General features: G+C 39.8%; 1 protein-coding gene across 1 annotated transcript in view; it reads right to left on the bottom strand.

The window, feature by feature from the left end:
- Itga4 (integrin subunit alpha 4) overlaps positions 1-16,241 on the bottom strand; it is a 74,889-nt gene that overhangs the window by 35,512 nt on the left and 23,136 nt on the right. The window contains exons 9-15 of the mRNA XM_087900098.1: positions 16,061-16,198; positions 12,534-12,645; positions 10,354-10,448; positions 8,946-9,036; positions 8,320-8,365; positions 7,803-7,957; positions 5,198-5,352 (exon numbers count right to left, since the gene is read on the bottom strand). Of these exons, the coding sequence (XP_087756224.1) occupies positions 5,198-5,352; positions 7,803-7,957; positions 8,320-8,365; positions 8,946-9,036; positions 10,354-10,448; positions 12,534-12,645; positions 16,061-16,198 (792 nt within the window). The remainder of the gene's footprint in view (positions 1-5,197; positions 5,353-7,802; positions 7,958-8,319; positions 8,366-8,945; positions 9,037-10,353; positions 10,449-12,533; positions 12,646-16,060; positions 16,199-16,241) is intronic.

Here is a 16,241-nt window from a genome sequence, read left to right as displayed (position 1 = left end):
AGAATAGCTGGGTCAGGTGGGCTGTGCATACTGACGGTGTAAGGTCAACCACACAATAACTGAGAACCTTAGTGTATTTACTATGCATAGCACAGAGGCAGAGAGTTTCTGTAAGAGGTCTCTAAAAGCCAGAAGTTTCAGGCTGGGAACATTCGTAAGGAAGAAGTTGCTGTTTCTAACTTCAGGAAGATAAGAACCTAGAGACCATCCTTTACTACCGATATAACCATGGCCAGGTTCTTTACTTTATGTTTTGTTATGCTCTCTGAATATGACAATGGCGGGGATGTCTGCATAGCGCTGGGATGGTTAGATAGTGTAATATATGCAAAACACTTAGATTTTACAATATTACATATACATTACTTCAAATGTAACTTAGTAAGTCAGCCAATCAAATACTAAAATTTAGCTTAATAAATGCCGAGAAACATTTGCAGGCATAAGAAAGTGGGCCTATTGTCACTCAAAGAAGATTAAATAGAAAATGGCATTGTAGCAACCATTAGATTTCTAGTATCAATGGCACCTGAAAGACCTGGAGACTGAACTAAGTGTTCAAGATACCTGACTACTTTTTTATTCTTTTATCTCCAGATGTTCTTTACTAAATTACTTGGCAAATGATCATATCAACAGGAAACCTTGACCATATCGGAATGCTGCAAATCAAAACCCAAATCCCAAGTTATCCACTTGCGAAAATGAAACAGCTTGAAGTCCTGAGTATGACAATAAAGAACCTGATTAAATTATTCCCTGGGCATAGGAACTAGACAGTCACTGAATGTCCCTCAACATGTCCACTGTTTGAATTCTTCTCAACAAGCTTGCGTCGACCGAATCACGTCATCTAATTCATACTAATTCTCCATGAGGTCTTCTCTACATCTGGTGTATATTACTTTCATTATCCTAATTAGCTATTAATTATGCTTTCTCATAATATATGAAATGTGCATGTGCTCTTGTAAAAAAAATCATACTTGTTTAACTTTATCAGCTCTACCTAAAGATAAATGCTAAATGAAACATTAAAAATGTCTTAGAGTGACAGAGTAAGTATTTAGGAGGGTAAGTATTTGTGAAATTTGCTTAAAAGTTTATTGTACTTGAACTGACAAAGCTATTATATTAAAATTAATAAAATTCAATGCCACATTTTATGTGAATTTTCATAACATAGCACCCACAAGAATGCAAAATAACTCATACTTAAAATTAGCCAAAGTCTGTATTCTTTCTCTTTCATACATCTCTATCGACTGACCAACTTGAGTTATGACACTCAGTCTGTAACTAGCATGACACAGTATCACTGTAGTTACACAGATTTCTGGCACTCAGTCTTGGAGCAGAAATGAATTATGATATATGGACCAGCTGATAGTCTTCTGTGCTTAAAAACTAACTTCTTTGCAAATAACAGTTCATTAAGCTATGTACATATGTTGCTCAAAACTGTAAGTAATTGTGACAGATAATAATGCAAACAAAACACTAATCATTCTTGAAACAATTGTTATGGTGAGAAGATGAAGCTTAGAAGTTATCTAAAAGACTTACAGGACAAATAAGCTAGCTTCACTTAAAAACCAAGGTTTCAGAAATATCAGAGCTTAAGGTCTTATGGTTCAGATCTGACATGTCCCGCCAAGGCCCATTTGTTGGGTTTGGTCTTTAGTGTGGCAAAGTACAGAGGAGGAATATCTGAATGAAATTGGATCCTGGGACTCATCAACAGGGTAATTCTTTTATGGTTACCTATTTGACGGGCAATGGGAAGATGCTGGCAACTGAGCAGGTGGGCCTTAATTCAAAGGAGTGGGTGCTGGGCCTCTCCCGTTTCCAGGCCCTTCCTCCCAGTCCTGCTTCCTGGTTGGGAAGAGGCTGTGTTTCAAAGGCCCTCACATGGTGAGCAATTCACACTCCTCTTCCCCAACATGTTCTGTTTCATCCTAGGCTCACAAACAACGGAGCTGGACAACCATGCAATGAAGCCAAAATGAGTTTTTCTTCCTATAATTTGATCTATCTCAGGTATTACGGCAGCATAACACTAACACAATCTCCACAGGCAGGCAGGTGGGTCTAAGGATTCACTAGAACACGTTACTGGGAAGGCACTGAAGCCCTGGGCCTCAGGGTATGACTGACAGTGACAGGGACTGCTCTTGCCTGTCTCCTGGGATAGATTAGTATGCACCAATGGTTAACGAATAGTAATTTGACGCAGTAAACGTGTTTTTATCTCAGCAAGTTGACAACTGCACACTAGAATATTCCAAGAGAAATTGTTTCTTGTGCAGTATTTTGTCTGAATTAATAAAAATGGCGTATCTAGTTCCTTGGGCTAAAAAGGTAACTGGAGTCATCTTTGTGAACCTCCTTTTCAAGTGTCTAATGTAGGATTCAAGTGTCTGTCAGGGAACAGCACGGACTGTGCCTTTAAACACCTCTCAACCCATCTGTTACCTCTGCCTCTGATGGAAACCTCATCTGACCTTAGTGAGAGCTGTCACATTTTCTGTGTCAATGCTTGTACCCTCTTATCCACCAAAACTCTGCACAGCGGCTAGGGTGCTGTCACACTGAGCTCATGCACACTCGGCTCACACTTCTACAACAGATCTCCATCTCCCTCAGGAAACTCCACAGATCCCATCAGATCCGTCTTGCAAGTGTCCCCCTACCCCTACTGCTCATTTCTTTGTCAACCTCGCCTCTCCATTGTCCCTTAAAATAACCTGCTACCTTCTTGTCCAGAAGCATTTTACCTAGCTCCCAGAACCTTCTACTCCCAGACCTGAGATTCTCAAAATACAGGACCTAAGCCAGGGGCACTAGTATCACCCAGGAACTTGGAAGAACGGCAAATCTTCATGTCTTCTGCAGACCCGTACATCCAATGATTCTAGTCACCGTCTAGCACGGAGTATTTGAGAAGCCCTATCTATCGGTGTTGCTGTTACACACTGAGGTTGGGAACCACTGCCTTGCATTGCTTTTGTGGTCGACATCCTCACTCCTTTCAAAGTCTTTTCTCAGCTGTTACCTCCTGAGTGAGCTCTGCTTATATCTCACCCTCTTTATTTCCCACCTCCCTACCCAGCATCCAGCTCTTTCCTGTAGTCTGTTCCTTCTTAATACGTATTTGCCTTATCTGTATAATCGTCTAAAATACTAAAGATTTCTTTTTCAGTATGCTTTTGCCTCTTACCACTGGCCTAGAAACTATGTGAAGGTAGTGGTCTTGTCATTTGTCATTCACTGATAATGTCTAAGTGTCTCAAACAGAATATAACACAATGTATTTAATAATCACCTAGGGAACATAGTGAATGAGTAAACTGAGTTTAATTGGTATCCACCAGCAAGGAGTCCTCTGAATGCTGAGTGACCTGAACATGAATACACCATTCTAAATATTTATTTTTATTTATTTGTGTGTGACAGATGTGTGTGCATGTATGTATGTGTGTGCGTGCGTGTGTGTGTGTGTGTGTGTGTGTGTGTGTGTGTGTGTGTGTGTGTGAGAGAGAGAGAGAGAGAGAGAGAGAGAGATGTATGGGAGACCAGACCAGAAAAGGTCAAATCCCCTGGAACTAGTTCCAGGCAATTATAAACTAACTAATACGTATACTTGGAAATAAACTCAGGTCTTTGGGAGATCAACAGGCTGAGTCACATCTCCAGTCCCCTGAATACAATATCAAGAAGTATCAGTACATTTCCTTTTAAGGGGTCTAAGTCAATTTCTTATATTAGACATCTTTAAGGGACAGAAGAGCCAGGCAGATCACTGTAGTATAGGGCTTGGGATGCCATTATGTGCTGGAGAATCTCCCTAGCAGACTGTCATTGCTCTCTAGCCTTGTGAAAATTTAATAATAATAATAATAATAATAATAATAATAATAATAATAATAATGAATAGAACATTCATGATAGGGCCCAAAGTCAACAGTGCACCCTATTATCACAAAAGCCATGGTATCTCTGCAAGGATACATACAACAGAGCATGGAAACCTCTAAAAAGTGTAATTCTCCTCCAAATGTGCTCGGAAGAAAATGTACAATTTGGACGATCTCTTATTCGTAGGAATAATGCCAGGGAACAGGGCTAAATAAACCAACTCCATTTGTTGCTATTTTTACAACTTAAACACAACCTGTTTCCTTGAGCACCTCTAATGCTGGTCCTCACGTTGCACTGAAAATGGCCTCAGCAGTTCTGTCACTGACTAATACAAGACAAAACACACCTGTGAAGGAAGAAAATGAAAGAGCCTCCGAATCCCCACCACACCGCTGATGGCTACATTAACATCGTCCTCTGTGTTTGGCTCTTGGTAGCTTTACTCTAGCGGAGCAAACCCTGCGAAGGGCTGTGGGGAAACGGCTTGGGGACTCACGCTCTCCGCAGAGCACAGTGCACCCGTCTCTGTGCTTGTTTGCCTATTCCTGGAATAAGCATCTGAGGGAAAATTAAGTTCCAAGCTGGGGCTACTATTTCAAATCCCCCAAAAAAGGGCTCTTAGGAATAGTTTGGTTTTCTTGTGGCAACAGATTTTCTGATGAAGTGCATGGTTCTCTAATGAAAAAAACCTGGCACAGCTTCATATGCTAAAATTTAACCAATGTGAGGAGCTTGATGCTCAATTTGGGAATGAGGATTTTAATAAAAGAAGCATGAAATCCACTGTGCTCTGGCATAAATATCTCCCAAGCCATGGTGAGAGCTGCCACACTGATCCACAGACGAGCCCCACCATACTGCAAGTGTAAAGCTCCCCCTGGCACCCCAGCAGAGCTGCAGCAGAAACGAAGAATCCAGATGCATTCATGCTGCCTTCTTCCTAACTGGGGTCATGGAAGACAAACCGACATGTCACCCCAAACACACCACAGAGAAGAGCTGAGGCCCAGCAGAATAACCCAGGTATGTTCGCAAGCAGGTGGGTAAAGAGGACAGGGAAAAGCTACTGTAGGGGGAAGTAAGTCTCTAGACACAAGGAAACAGGCACAGAGACTAAGATGCATCAGGAAGTGGACTCTACGTCCTCTAGGATGAAATTGCTTGATGTGTTGATGGGGACAGGAAGCTAGCAGTCCCTAAACACACATTATACAGTAAGTTGCTTCCGTGTGGACAGTATGGACATCAATATTTCATGATAAGAAGCTTTCCTTACCCGCATGAATGCCTGGTGTGTCCTACACTTCTCTCCACTGCTCGAAACCCCCACGCTTCCTGTGATCATGTCTGAAGTTCCATTAGAGAAGAAGTAAAACCTTGCTGGCGTCTCTGCCTTTCTGTGCACATCCAAACTCACGTTGTAAAACAAAACTGCAAACCGGGAAGAACCGGATTAGCACACACGTTCAAGGCGCTGGGATGGGAACAGTGACATGCCACACTGGAAACACCTCACGTTCTTTCATTAGGTTATTTTTTACACAGTTAAACTGATATCAAAAACATAAAAATACACCTTCAAAAACTGTTTTTAATAAAATAAAGAATGATTTATTAAAGTCTTTTCAAGTTTTCATTATTAACATCTTTACTTATTTGCTTAAGCCTTTCACATATAAGAATGTGTAAAACATACTGTCAAAATCATTACTAATAACACAAGCCTTTGGTCACGTTTGTCTACATAGCACCTGGTAACAGAATTACAGATAGAGCTTTGAGCTACACCAATGCTCAGAGATGAGTCCATCTTGTGTGATTACAAGGCTAACTTGAAATACAGTAAGGTTCACTTATTTCAGCTTTTTGTTTGTACGCTTGATATTTTTAATTTTCCTATATAAAATGAAAATACAGGTCATAAGCTACACCTTTACAAGAAACAATCACCTTCCTTTCAGTCCAATCCCAACTACTCATCCTCTATGACTCATAGTCTGACCCTCTAGAGTTAGTCTGTGCAGAAGCAAAAGTACATGAGCTTTCTCTCGACTATACTACTGGTTTGAAGGGCTGATTTCAAATCTGACATACTAAATATTTAGCTGCAAAAAAAGGACCTCAGATGAGATGGGGGAAAAATGGAGGATTAGAAGTGCCTTAAAATCATCAACGCAGATTCCAGCAAGGAAGTGAGCCCCACTTCCAGCATCTAAGCAAGTCCTCTACAGAGGGAGTGGAGCGCAGCCCTCTACTGAGATGCCTTCACTACACAGGAGTAAGGATGTGTAAGTGAAATTCTAAAGGATTTATATACATCCTGCAGCATTCGTTTATAAAATCAGCTTCCATTTCTGAAGGAATTTTACCCTCTCATCTCAAGGCTACATGAGCATAAGACCTGTATTGTTCTTACATTTCTTTCCAAATCAATCTTTCAACCATCATTTAATTAGAAAATAAATCCCAAATCAATTGACTTTAAAATTTCAATAATTGTAACTTAACCTAGAGAGCAAGTGAGAGCTACAATGAGGGATCTATCTATACATGCGTCACCTGAGTTCAAGCAAAGGTAACACAAAGAGGGAAATAAAACCCTTTTCCCTTCAATAGGCAAAGCACCTGGGCTTCATCAAGCAACCCTACTGTGTGTTTTTTTCTTAACGAGGACTCTTTTCATGACAATAAAACGTGTTTTACAAGAACATTGTGACTATTCATGAGTTCTGTATATTTGCTTTCAGACATGATGAAAAAATATCCAGTGCCATGGAGTTGGAAGAGCAAGGACGCGGCCACGTCCATTCATGTGTATCTTTCAGATAATCCATCAGCTTGTCTATGCTAATGTGGAATTCACTCTGGGGTCACACTCCCCAGGTGCCAATAACCAGATGAGGGTTTGCCCATCTTCTTATTACTTCAGCTCTGGCCAGGGCTCTTCAAGAGCATTATTAAAAATGAGTCTCATAAGGTACAGATGCTGCATTCATTCTGCCCTTTGCATGACGAACTTGTTCAGACTGGAATCTCTATCATACATACAAAGTCTGGCTCAATGAGTATTTGACAGGCTCTGTGATCTTCATATAAGGTTATTGCACCATCAATTTCTCAAATTACTAATAGCCAAATTGTGATCATTCCAGGTATATAAATGACTTACTGTGGGCCACTTTTATTAGTAACTATTCTAATATTGTGTGTGTGTGCATATGTGTGTGTGTGTTAGAGTTCAGATTTACTATCGTCTAGGATGATCCACATCAATGTTACATTCTCTATGGCAGACAATTAAGAGTTCCCTATATATAAAAAAGGGGCCCAATTCTCAGAGCTGATGGTGGCACACACACACACACACACACACACATATAGTATATATTAATTATATATAATATATAAATTATATATATCAAAATTTATCCAGATACGCTAGCTCCAAGTTTATGAGCTCAGTAGAGCCGAGGACGGAACTCGGTAGTGCAGCACCTGACAGTGTCCCCAACGCCCTCAGTTCCATCTCCATCACGGTCAGAAGAGCAGTGATGGCAATGAAAACATCTGAGAAGCCTGTCAAGCAGAAGAGCTGCAGAGAGCTCTTTTGATTCTGAAGATTTCCCAGGTTAAGCACAAAGGGTTCAACGAAAGCAGCAAGTGAAGCCCCTGGCATAGCCTTTTAACATAAGTGCCAAATCTTCTATGTGCCCCGTTTACTGATTGGAGCAACTTGAGGACTGAAAAACAAAAGATGGGCAAGAGGTATAAATCCAAAGATTATTTATTCTCTGCCAAGGAAGTTGTCAACTGCTCATGGCAAACAAACAAACACAAGTTTACTCCCCAAGTGAGGCGTTAGTTTGGTGGCACACACTTACTGATGTAGCCTGGGACTTCTTTGCCCTTATATGAGAAACAGAGGGTTAGATCCATGCACACAGAGGGAAGTCCATTTTCAGTGCAGTCAAATATTGTTCTATTTATTGACTCGGGATGACTTAAGGATGCTTCCACAATCACTACAGGCCTTGTCCTAAGAAGGCAATAAAATTATTAGTATCAATTAGAGAATCATTTTACCTTAAGACAATAATTACATTCCCAACAACCAAGCAATGCCATTTAAATAATTACACAGTAGTATGTGTATACATGCTTGCTTATAATTTGTGTACAGATCGAGAGTTTTCATTTAAGTATATAAAAGCATTGACTTTATCAGATAGTCTGTTTAATTGAATCTAGGAAGGTAAGAAAAATACCCCAAAATTTAATAATAAAATTCAAGCATACCTAAAAAAGCATCAACAAAGCCACTGCTTTTTAAACCTGCCCCCCACTATCTACAATCAGGCCTGATCATCAGTAAGCAAGTTTCACACATATCCACCTCACCTTAGCAACACTGCAGAATCAGACCGAAAAGCACCAACCGCTACATCTGGAGGGGGAAAAAAAACCAACAAAGATTAATGATCACCATTAGTTAAAGGGAATTACCTTGCAGCCACAAATACTTAACTGTGTATCACCTTTTGACTATATCAAAACATCATTTACAGAAAATTAACTGGAAAAGACAAGCTAGCATCCTCAGATCCATTCCCCCAATTGCCTGAATCTATTCACTCGGAGACAGTAGTGATCCTTTCACAAGGAAGCAAAAAAAATGCATGCTAGGGACTTGTGGCATCACTGCCAAGTGGCATGTGATGCTTTGAGTGAGCCTCATCCAGGAGGCTCCTCTCGTGTCTTTAGAAAAACAGATTTCTCCGTTCTTTTCATCGCATGTTTGATTTCTTAAGTAACACTCAAGAACAAGTGTCCTACCATCCAGTTATTAACAGTATAAAACTGATGAATCCCTTAATCATTTCAGGCTCAGCTCCAAAGCTTGAACATTTAGAAATGGAATTAAAAGTGACCTGAAGCCCTACACATTGGTTTTCCATGTTCACAATAAAACAACATCTGCAAACGAGCTTGCTTTGGTCCAGAAATTGAACACAGTCTCTACCCACCAACATATCCATTGTTGTCAGCATCAATTTGTCCTGAGATAGATTGTCCAAACATCCTTAATGATTCACTGATTTGACGTCCTTCGATTCTCTGAAAAAAAAAAAAGAGGGGGTAATTTTGACGGGAAATAGTTATTGAATAGCTAATAATTACAAGATGTCAGCTTAGTTAAGTAATGGATCTTCTGAGGCTTTCTCGAAGACAGTAACTCACAAAATGCATTCTAGATTAAGCAAACTCCTTAAAAGAGGCAAAATTTCCTACACTGAAATAGAGATGAAATCTATTTTATTACTAAAAATTTATATTGTGAAAAAGGCAACATTTCACAGTACAGTTTTTAGTTTTTCCAAAACAATTCTTATTCCCTGTCTTTGAATTTTTTCAAGTTCTGAATTTGCTTCCTTAATCAACATAAATAAACAAATTATTTGGAAAATAAGATGTCTATTATTACGATTATTATTTACCAGTTCCTACTATTTAGTTTTATGATGAAAGTCTGGGGGCTGGAGAGATAGCTCAGTGGTTAAGAGCATTGCCTGCTCTTCCAAAGGTCCTGAGTTCAATTCCCAGCAACCACATGGTGGCTCACAACCTGTAATGAGGTCTGTATAGAATATTGTATACATAATCTGTAATGAGGTCTGTATAGAATATTGTATACATAATAAATGAATAAATATTTTTTTAAAAAAAGAAAGTCTGCTGGTTGGGAAGATTGCTTCCTAACATTTAAGAATACCCCTGCCCTCACTCTGTTCCATCCATTTCACTCCATGTCTGGACGCTGAATCAGAAATACATGGTTGCTGTTCACAGTGAGAAAATCTCAGTATCTTTCACATGATGCATACCTAACTTCTCTGTTCAATTTAGAGGTCCATTTGCCTATAGAGCTAGTGAATCTTTGGAAAGTCTTTTCTTCCCAGAATTTGAGCATAGGTCTTTTTATGCACTGAAACGCCCTGAGTTTTCAAGTTACAGAAGTGAAATGAGAGTGTTGTCATAAAATTGTGTTAAGAAGCTATCAGTTTACCTACTGTACACTGAAAGAAGCATGGCCTAGCTCTGTGAAGAGTGAAGCTTTAGCTGCAACAAACTACAGCTGCTGTCCAAATCGGCAAGCTTGCAAAAACATGACCAGCGCCTTAAGAAAACATACGACATCTCACACACACAGACTTGAGTATTAGGCTAAGGGCAAGATTATGAGTCAAATAGAACTCTATGGGAATAAATGGCTTAGAGAAAATTGTTCGGAGAGTTAGTTAAAACAGGATCATTTACCAATATTATATAGTGAAATAAATCGTGAAGTATTGGAAAGAGAAAAGCAGTCCACATTACCAGTCACGTGGCAAGTGTAGGTTAATAAGCAATGCCTCTTTGGAAGACCTGTCTCACCTGTGAGTAGGTGGGTGAGATCCCATCTGCTCGGCCATTGTAAATGTAGATAGCACCTCGCAAATCATCTTCTTGTGGAGCACCGATAGCAATATCTGTTGGGTTTAAACAGAAAAAAATTTAGAAATTCTTGATACCAAGAATGATCTTTGAAAACTAGCCTTCATGACCCTAAAGGCATGTGACATAATACAAAAATCCCTCTTACACAGCTCAACCACTCTGCCAGGAAAAAAAAGAAAACAAAACACTAACATCATAAAGTTCAGGGTTATTCATGGAAAATAAGAGAGTGGGTGGATTTGAAGGACACTTTTTCACAATGGTAAAGCTTACAGGGGCTCCAGTCATACCTCTGGGGGCCCATCTCAGCTCTGCTGCTGCGCCCTGCAATTCCATGGACCACCGTTCCTCCCCTCCCCGTGTTTAGCATGTGTCTTGGTTTCCTCTACCACAGAACGAGATCACAGCAGGATGCATACTTAATATGAAACAATATGATGCATCCCTGCATATAACAGCATCTGGCAGGTTATGATGTTATATAAGTACAAGAACCTTAGTTTTGAGCTTCTAGACTTTTCTATGCCTTTAAAATGACTTATGAATCAATTCTTCTTCCATTGTTATATATTGGGAATATACAGACATACAAATCGTATTTCAGAAAATGCCTTGTTTTGAAAAATAATGACAGGAGGAATTTATGGTGGTTCATATTGGATTATGACACTGGAAGAAAGAAATGATGATCTTATGTGAAAAAACACAAGAGTAACAGACATGCTGATGAACCTTGTTGTTTAGGTGAGGTAAATACATATATCATGAAGGAGAAAAATGGCGTTCCACAGCTACAAGATCACTTCAGTATTATGCCACATGAGTCTATGTAGGTATATTAATTTATCCACTAATTGTGCAATGTTTTTAATTATTTTAACTGAAATCCAAAGCATATGATAGTTTGTTTTCATGACATCGCTTATTATTGTATGGAAATGTTGTCACAACCATGGTTGTAATTTTGACTGCTGTTTAATATAAACCACGTTGTAATTATCAATGATAATATCAAGAGGACACAATTATTTTAATTATCATGATAGTATGAAGAGGACAGAATTATAAGCCATAAAAATAATTACTAAGAACTTAGTTGCTAAAGTATCAGAAATTACTGCACTCTAGGAAATTTCACACTCTCCTCTTACACATATTTGTCCAAAATGTACAGTTTTATCAAATCAATTAACTCCCAGGGATAGACTGACAGGGGCTGCTCATAGGGCAGGTGTTTCTATACCAAGGTTGATGTCTGGAGCAGCATGCATGGTTAAGAGAGTGCCATTTATTTTACCAAGGAAATGCTTCATTATTAATTGGTGGATAGCCACTGCCCCAATTCTCACAGCGACCCCTCAACAATGTGGTCTGAGACTCTCTCTGGGACTCTTCCAAATCCTATTACAAAACATTGTCCAGACAAGATGTTCTTCCAGGGATCACAGGAATGTGCTTCAGGTTTGGGAACAGATTCAATTGGGTTTGATCAGTTTCTGAACTGTACTGGTAGGCTAAATGCTATTGTCCAGTGATACATACCCTTAATATTTTCTTTCTAAAACAAGCATTCTTCTTAAAATAGAAAAATGATACATATAACAATTTGATAGATATAACTTTTAGAGATGTGTAAGCATTATAATCAATAGTAACTATCTTTAGAATCAACAAGATGTTTTGAATATCACTCTCTATCAACCACGGCAAAGATCAATAACGGGCAGTTACAACTGACCCGACAGGGCAGAAAACAAGACAGCATACCGTCTGGTCCCACTTTCAGCAGGCAAACTTTACAGAACCATCATCATGTTCTCTTCCCCGAACAATTTTAAATGTGGAAATCAAGTCCAAAATTAGAGATTTTTTTTTGAAAGTAATTTTATTAAATTATAAAGAGTTTCCATTTACGCCCCTCCTCCCAACGCCCTCCCACTCCCCCCCTCCCTCTTCTCCTCCCTCTTTGTCCCCAAGGGCAGTCAGGGTCTCCTGCCCTGTGGGAAGTCCAAGTTCCTCCCCCCTCCCTCCAGGTCCAGGAAGGTGAGCATCCAAACAGACTGGATCCCAAAAATCCAGTATATGCAGAGGAAACCGATTTTAATTAGAGATTTTACCTTCAAAGCCGTCATTGTCAAGGTCACCAAGATTTGCTATAGATTCCCCAAATCTTGCAGAATATTTGTCACTCCCAGTGAGCACTGTTTCCATCTCATTCATTACAGCTCCCTAGGTAGAGAGAGAGAAGGTGTCATTATACAACTCCTGACAACTTTACACATGATTTACTGCTATAATTGGATATGAATTTTTCTAATGCATCAAACCACGAATTGAGCTTTAGAACATACATCTCAGTTCAATTCAATAAATATTTATTAAGTCAACACATATAATAGCATGATTAGAACTCAAAGGACATAGAAAATTGTCTAGCTCATGATCCTTAGCTTTGAAAAATCCAATAAATCATTTTGATAATTCAATTTAACAAATATTTATTGAGCCCTTGCTAAAGACAATGCACTGTGCAGAGCGAGCAGGTAAAGGGGGTCTAGGAAGAGTGTTTTTAAAACGCTGTTTCCTCCATGAGCCACGGCTACAAGGAGGGCTTAACACCAGCATGTACATGACTCAGAAGTACAAATTGTTCCACACTCATTGAGAAGAAAGGAAGATAATTCTAACTGAAGCAAGGAAGGAATTCCAATAAGGAAGAGGGAAAGAAAAAGATGACCTGAGAGAGACTTCATAAAGTGTCCATGCAAGGCTGCTGCAGGGAAGGTGTGGTTTAGATATACAGAAAAAGTGATCAGCAAATCACTTACATATATGAGCAGTGTGTATATAATCAACAAGAGAACAAAGCCAAATTGTTATCCTACAGTCTATAGCAATTTGATTAAAAGGAAAATTTACTTTCTGAAGTCAACAATAAGAAGCCCTGAGAGGCCTCTTAATAAAGAGTGACCTTACTTGAGATGGCCTTTAGAAATGTATCCTAGCAGCAATGCATTGGTCAACTGGTATCTCGGATGCTGAAAGTTAGTTGTTACATAGAATATGTGTAATTCCATACAAGTTACGTTCATGATGCAGTAATAATGAGCTCTGATCAGCTCAGTGCCATGCTTTAGAACAAATTCCTCATGCTGCTCATAGACCGCAGCCTCTTCCCAGGGACATCTCTCCTTCACCCCACAAGCACACAGTCTACACTTGGCCAAGTGTCCTTCACCGTTTCTTTCATAATCGGAAATTCCTATTTGATTCTTTCTCAAATACCACTTTTTCCTTGAAATATTTTTGGCCCAAAGTAAACCACGCCTACTTTTCCCATATTTATCACCCGCCATTTGCCATGCAGCTTTCCAGAGACTTCCCCCACGGCTGACATTTCACCCAGTCTCGAAGTTCTGGGGAAACAGCTGGGATTATCGTCAGCTTTTTCCCCCATACTATGTTTCATTAGAGATTCTCACTAACAATCACTTTTTTTTAATGAGTTAAAACTTTGGAATTTATCTCTATAGATACAATCACATGCAACATGACATGGGATTAAACCGCTCCCTAGGAAATGATAAACGGAAGGGAGGCAGGGCTTCAGAGAAGACAAATGGCGTATAACCTCAAGACAACACTGTTTCAGAGGAATTTCAGGGGAAGTGGTGATTGCTCTTGTTCAAGTATTCTACAGTCATTGAGAATGGCGACCAAGTACTCACTGGGGACCCCTGAGAGCTATTTAGTAGATTAGGTCAAAACCCAAGGCATTTAAGTAATCTTCTTTCTTTCAGTTCATTGAAAATAATTCTGGCGGGCCTGACTGTCTAGAACTCATAGAAAAGAAAAAAAAGGGGTAAACAAAACAGATGCTTGTTCTCCCAAGCTAGCACAGGCAAGAGCAAACCAGGTAAAGAAAATATTACACTTCTTAGTGTCTGGTGCCATTTCAGAGAGTTTAGAAATAGGTCAAATGTGAAGAAAGGAAGAGAAATCCACACTGCAGGATTTAAAAATGGAAGTCAATCACTAAACTGATCCCAGCACCCAGCAACAGTGCTTCTGGGTAAGCCAAAGGGAAGTGGGGAGGGTAGGCTAGGGCACAGGCTCTTTCTTTGCTCTCTGAGCATCTCCTTCACCTGTCCTCATAGTGGGATGGTCTACAGTTTTGGTGGGGGAATGGTCCTTTACTTTCTGGATGGTTCTTACTGTCAAACTACTTGTTTTTAAACTCCTTGTTAAGAGAAACTTCCCGGGTATTTGTCACAGGGGACCAATGAGAGACACGTACGGAATACGGATCTAATAAACACAAGGAAGGATGTCTGTGGATGGGGAGGGGCGGGGCATGTGGTGTAACACTGTTTGTGTGCTGATATTAGTGCTATCCAAAAGATCACTGTCCAGACAATAATATGCCTTTTATAGAATGCATTTTAGTTTAAAGAACATCTAGCAAATCTCTGCCTGTGCAGCTCTAGTTTAGATTTAGAACATAAACACACTTCAATCCTCATCCCAGATCTAGTCTAGATCTAGAACGTAGACACGCTTCTATCCTCACTCCACTGGGAGCCTTCTCACGTGCATCGTATAGAGTTTGGTTTATGTCTGAAATGAGAACTTGATCAAATTCTCTGTTAACAAGGTTACAAGCACATGTTGAAAATTCTGAACTAAAACATGCTGTGTCCCAAAGACACGAACCCTGGTCTTATTTTCAAACCAAAGGAACAAAGAAGGCATCACTAAGTGTCCAATCTTTGCTTGATTTAGCATCAAGAAGCCAGGCTGTCCAGAGAAAGCCAGAACTCTGCAGAATGAATCAAGTCACCTGTTTCCACTACCATCAGTGCCCATGACTTAAAGTTGAGCAATAGTCAGTAATGGTCTAATTTAACAATGTATCCACTTCAGAATAAATGATGCCAGTCTCAGACTATTTTCAGGATATAGCCCACATGAACTGTGAAATAATATTTTATCAATGTGCCTGATTCCTGTTTGCAAGTCAAGATGTTAAAAACATTGACTGCTTCATCTATTCCTAACAGCAAACATTTTACAATTTGCTAAATTATGTAAGGACCATAATTATTGAAGTACATAAAAATCTATTTTGAAGTATCTACACAAATCATGCTTCCAAATTTTACTTGTGCCAAAATTAAGCTAAAGGAAATTACAGTTAGTAGAGTGAGCTGACACACCAGTGTATAGAAACCCCATTGTGCTGAGTCTCCTGTTTCTGGAGCAGCTGCTCACTGCCATGCTCTGTTCCGGTTTCAGAACATCAGTATGGCAGTAGAAGTTTCACTTTGGTCGATCAGAAGAACTTAAGACTACCTTTGACCCGGCAAGATTGCTCAGTGAATAGAAGTGCTTCCTGTCCAAATCTCTTGACCTGAGCTGGGTCCCAGAAACATGAAGTAGGAGGAAACTGATTGCCTTTGACATTCATGTATGTACCACAGCATGCGCAGAGATCCATGCACACACATCATGAGTTTGCACACACCCACCAACGCATACATCAATTTCAAAAACAATCGATAATCTCAGAACACTGAAAGAAGAGCAATTTCAATATGAATTATGATTCATAAGTGTCTTCCAGAGTGGAGACGCTCAGACATACCAAGCCAGAGTTGATGTATACGAATACTCTCCCTTCCTCTCTGATGGTGCTCTGCATGGGAGCCCCCACAAGGAGATCTGAGAAGCCATCTGCGTTGAGGTCCACTGCGCAGAGAGACGCTCCGAAGTATGAGCCGAGCTGTTCCAAAGCAGAGCACATGCGCAATGAGAAGACAGCATTA

Source organism: Myodes glareolus, chromosome 21, assembly GCF_982192425.1.
Source record: "Myodes glareolus chromosome 21, mMyoGla1.1, whole genome shotgun sequence".
NCBI classification, from domain to species: domain Eukaryota; kingdom Metazoa; phylum Chordata; class Mammalia; order Rodentia; family Cricetidae; genus Myodes; species Myodes glareolus.
The sequence above is the reverse complement of the archived record's forward strand: the minus strand, read 5'-3'. Positions and strand labels throughout refer to the sequence as shown.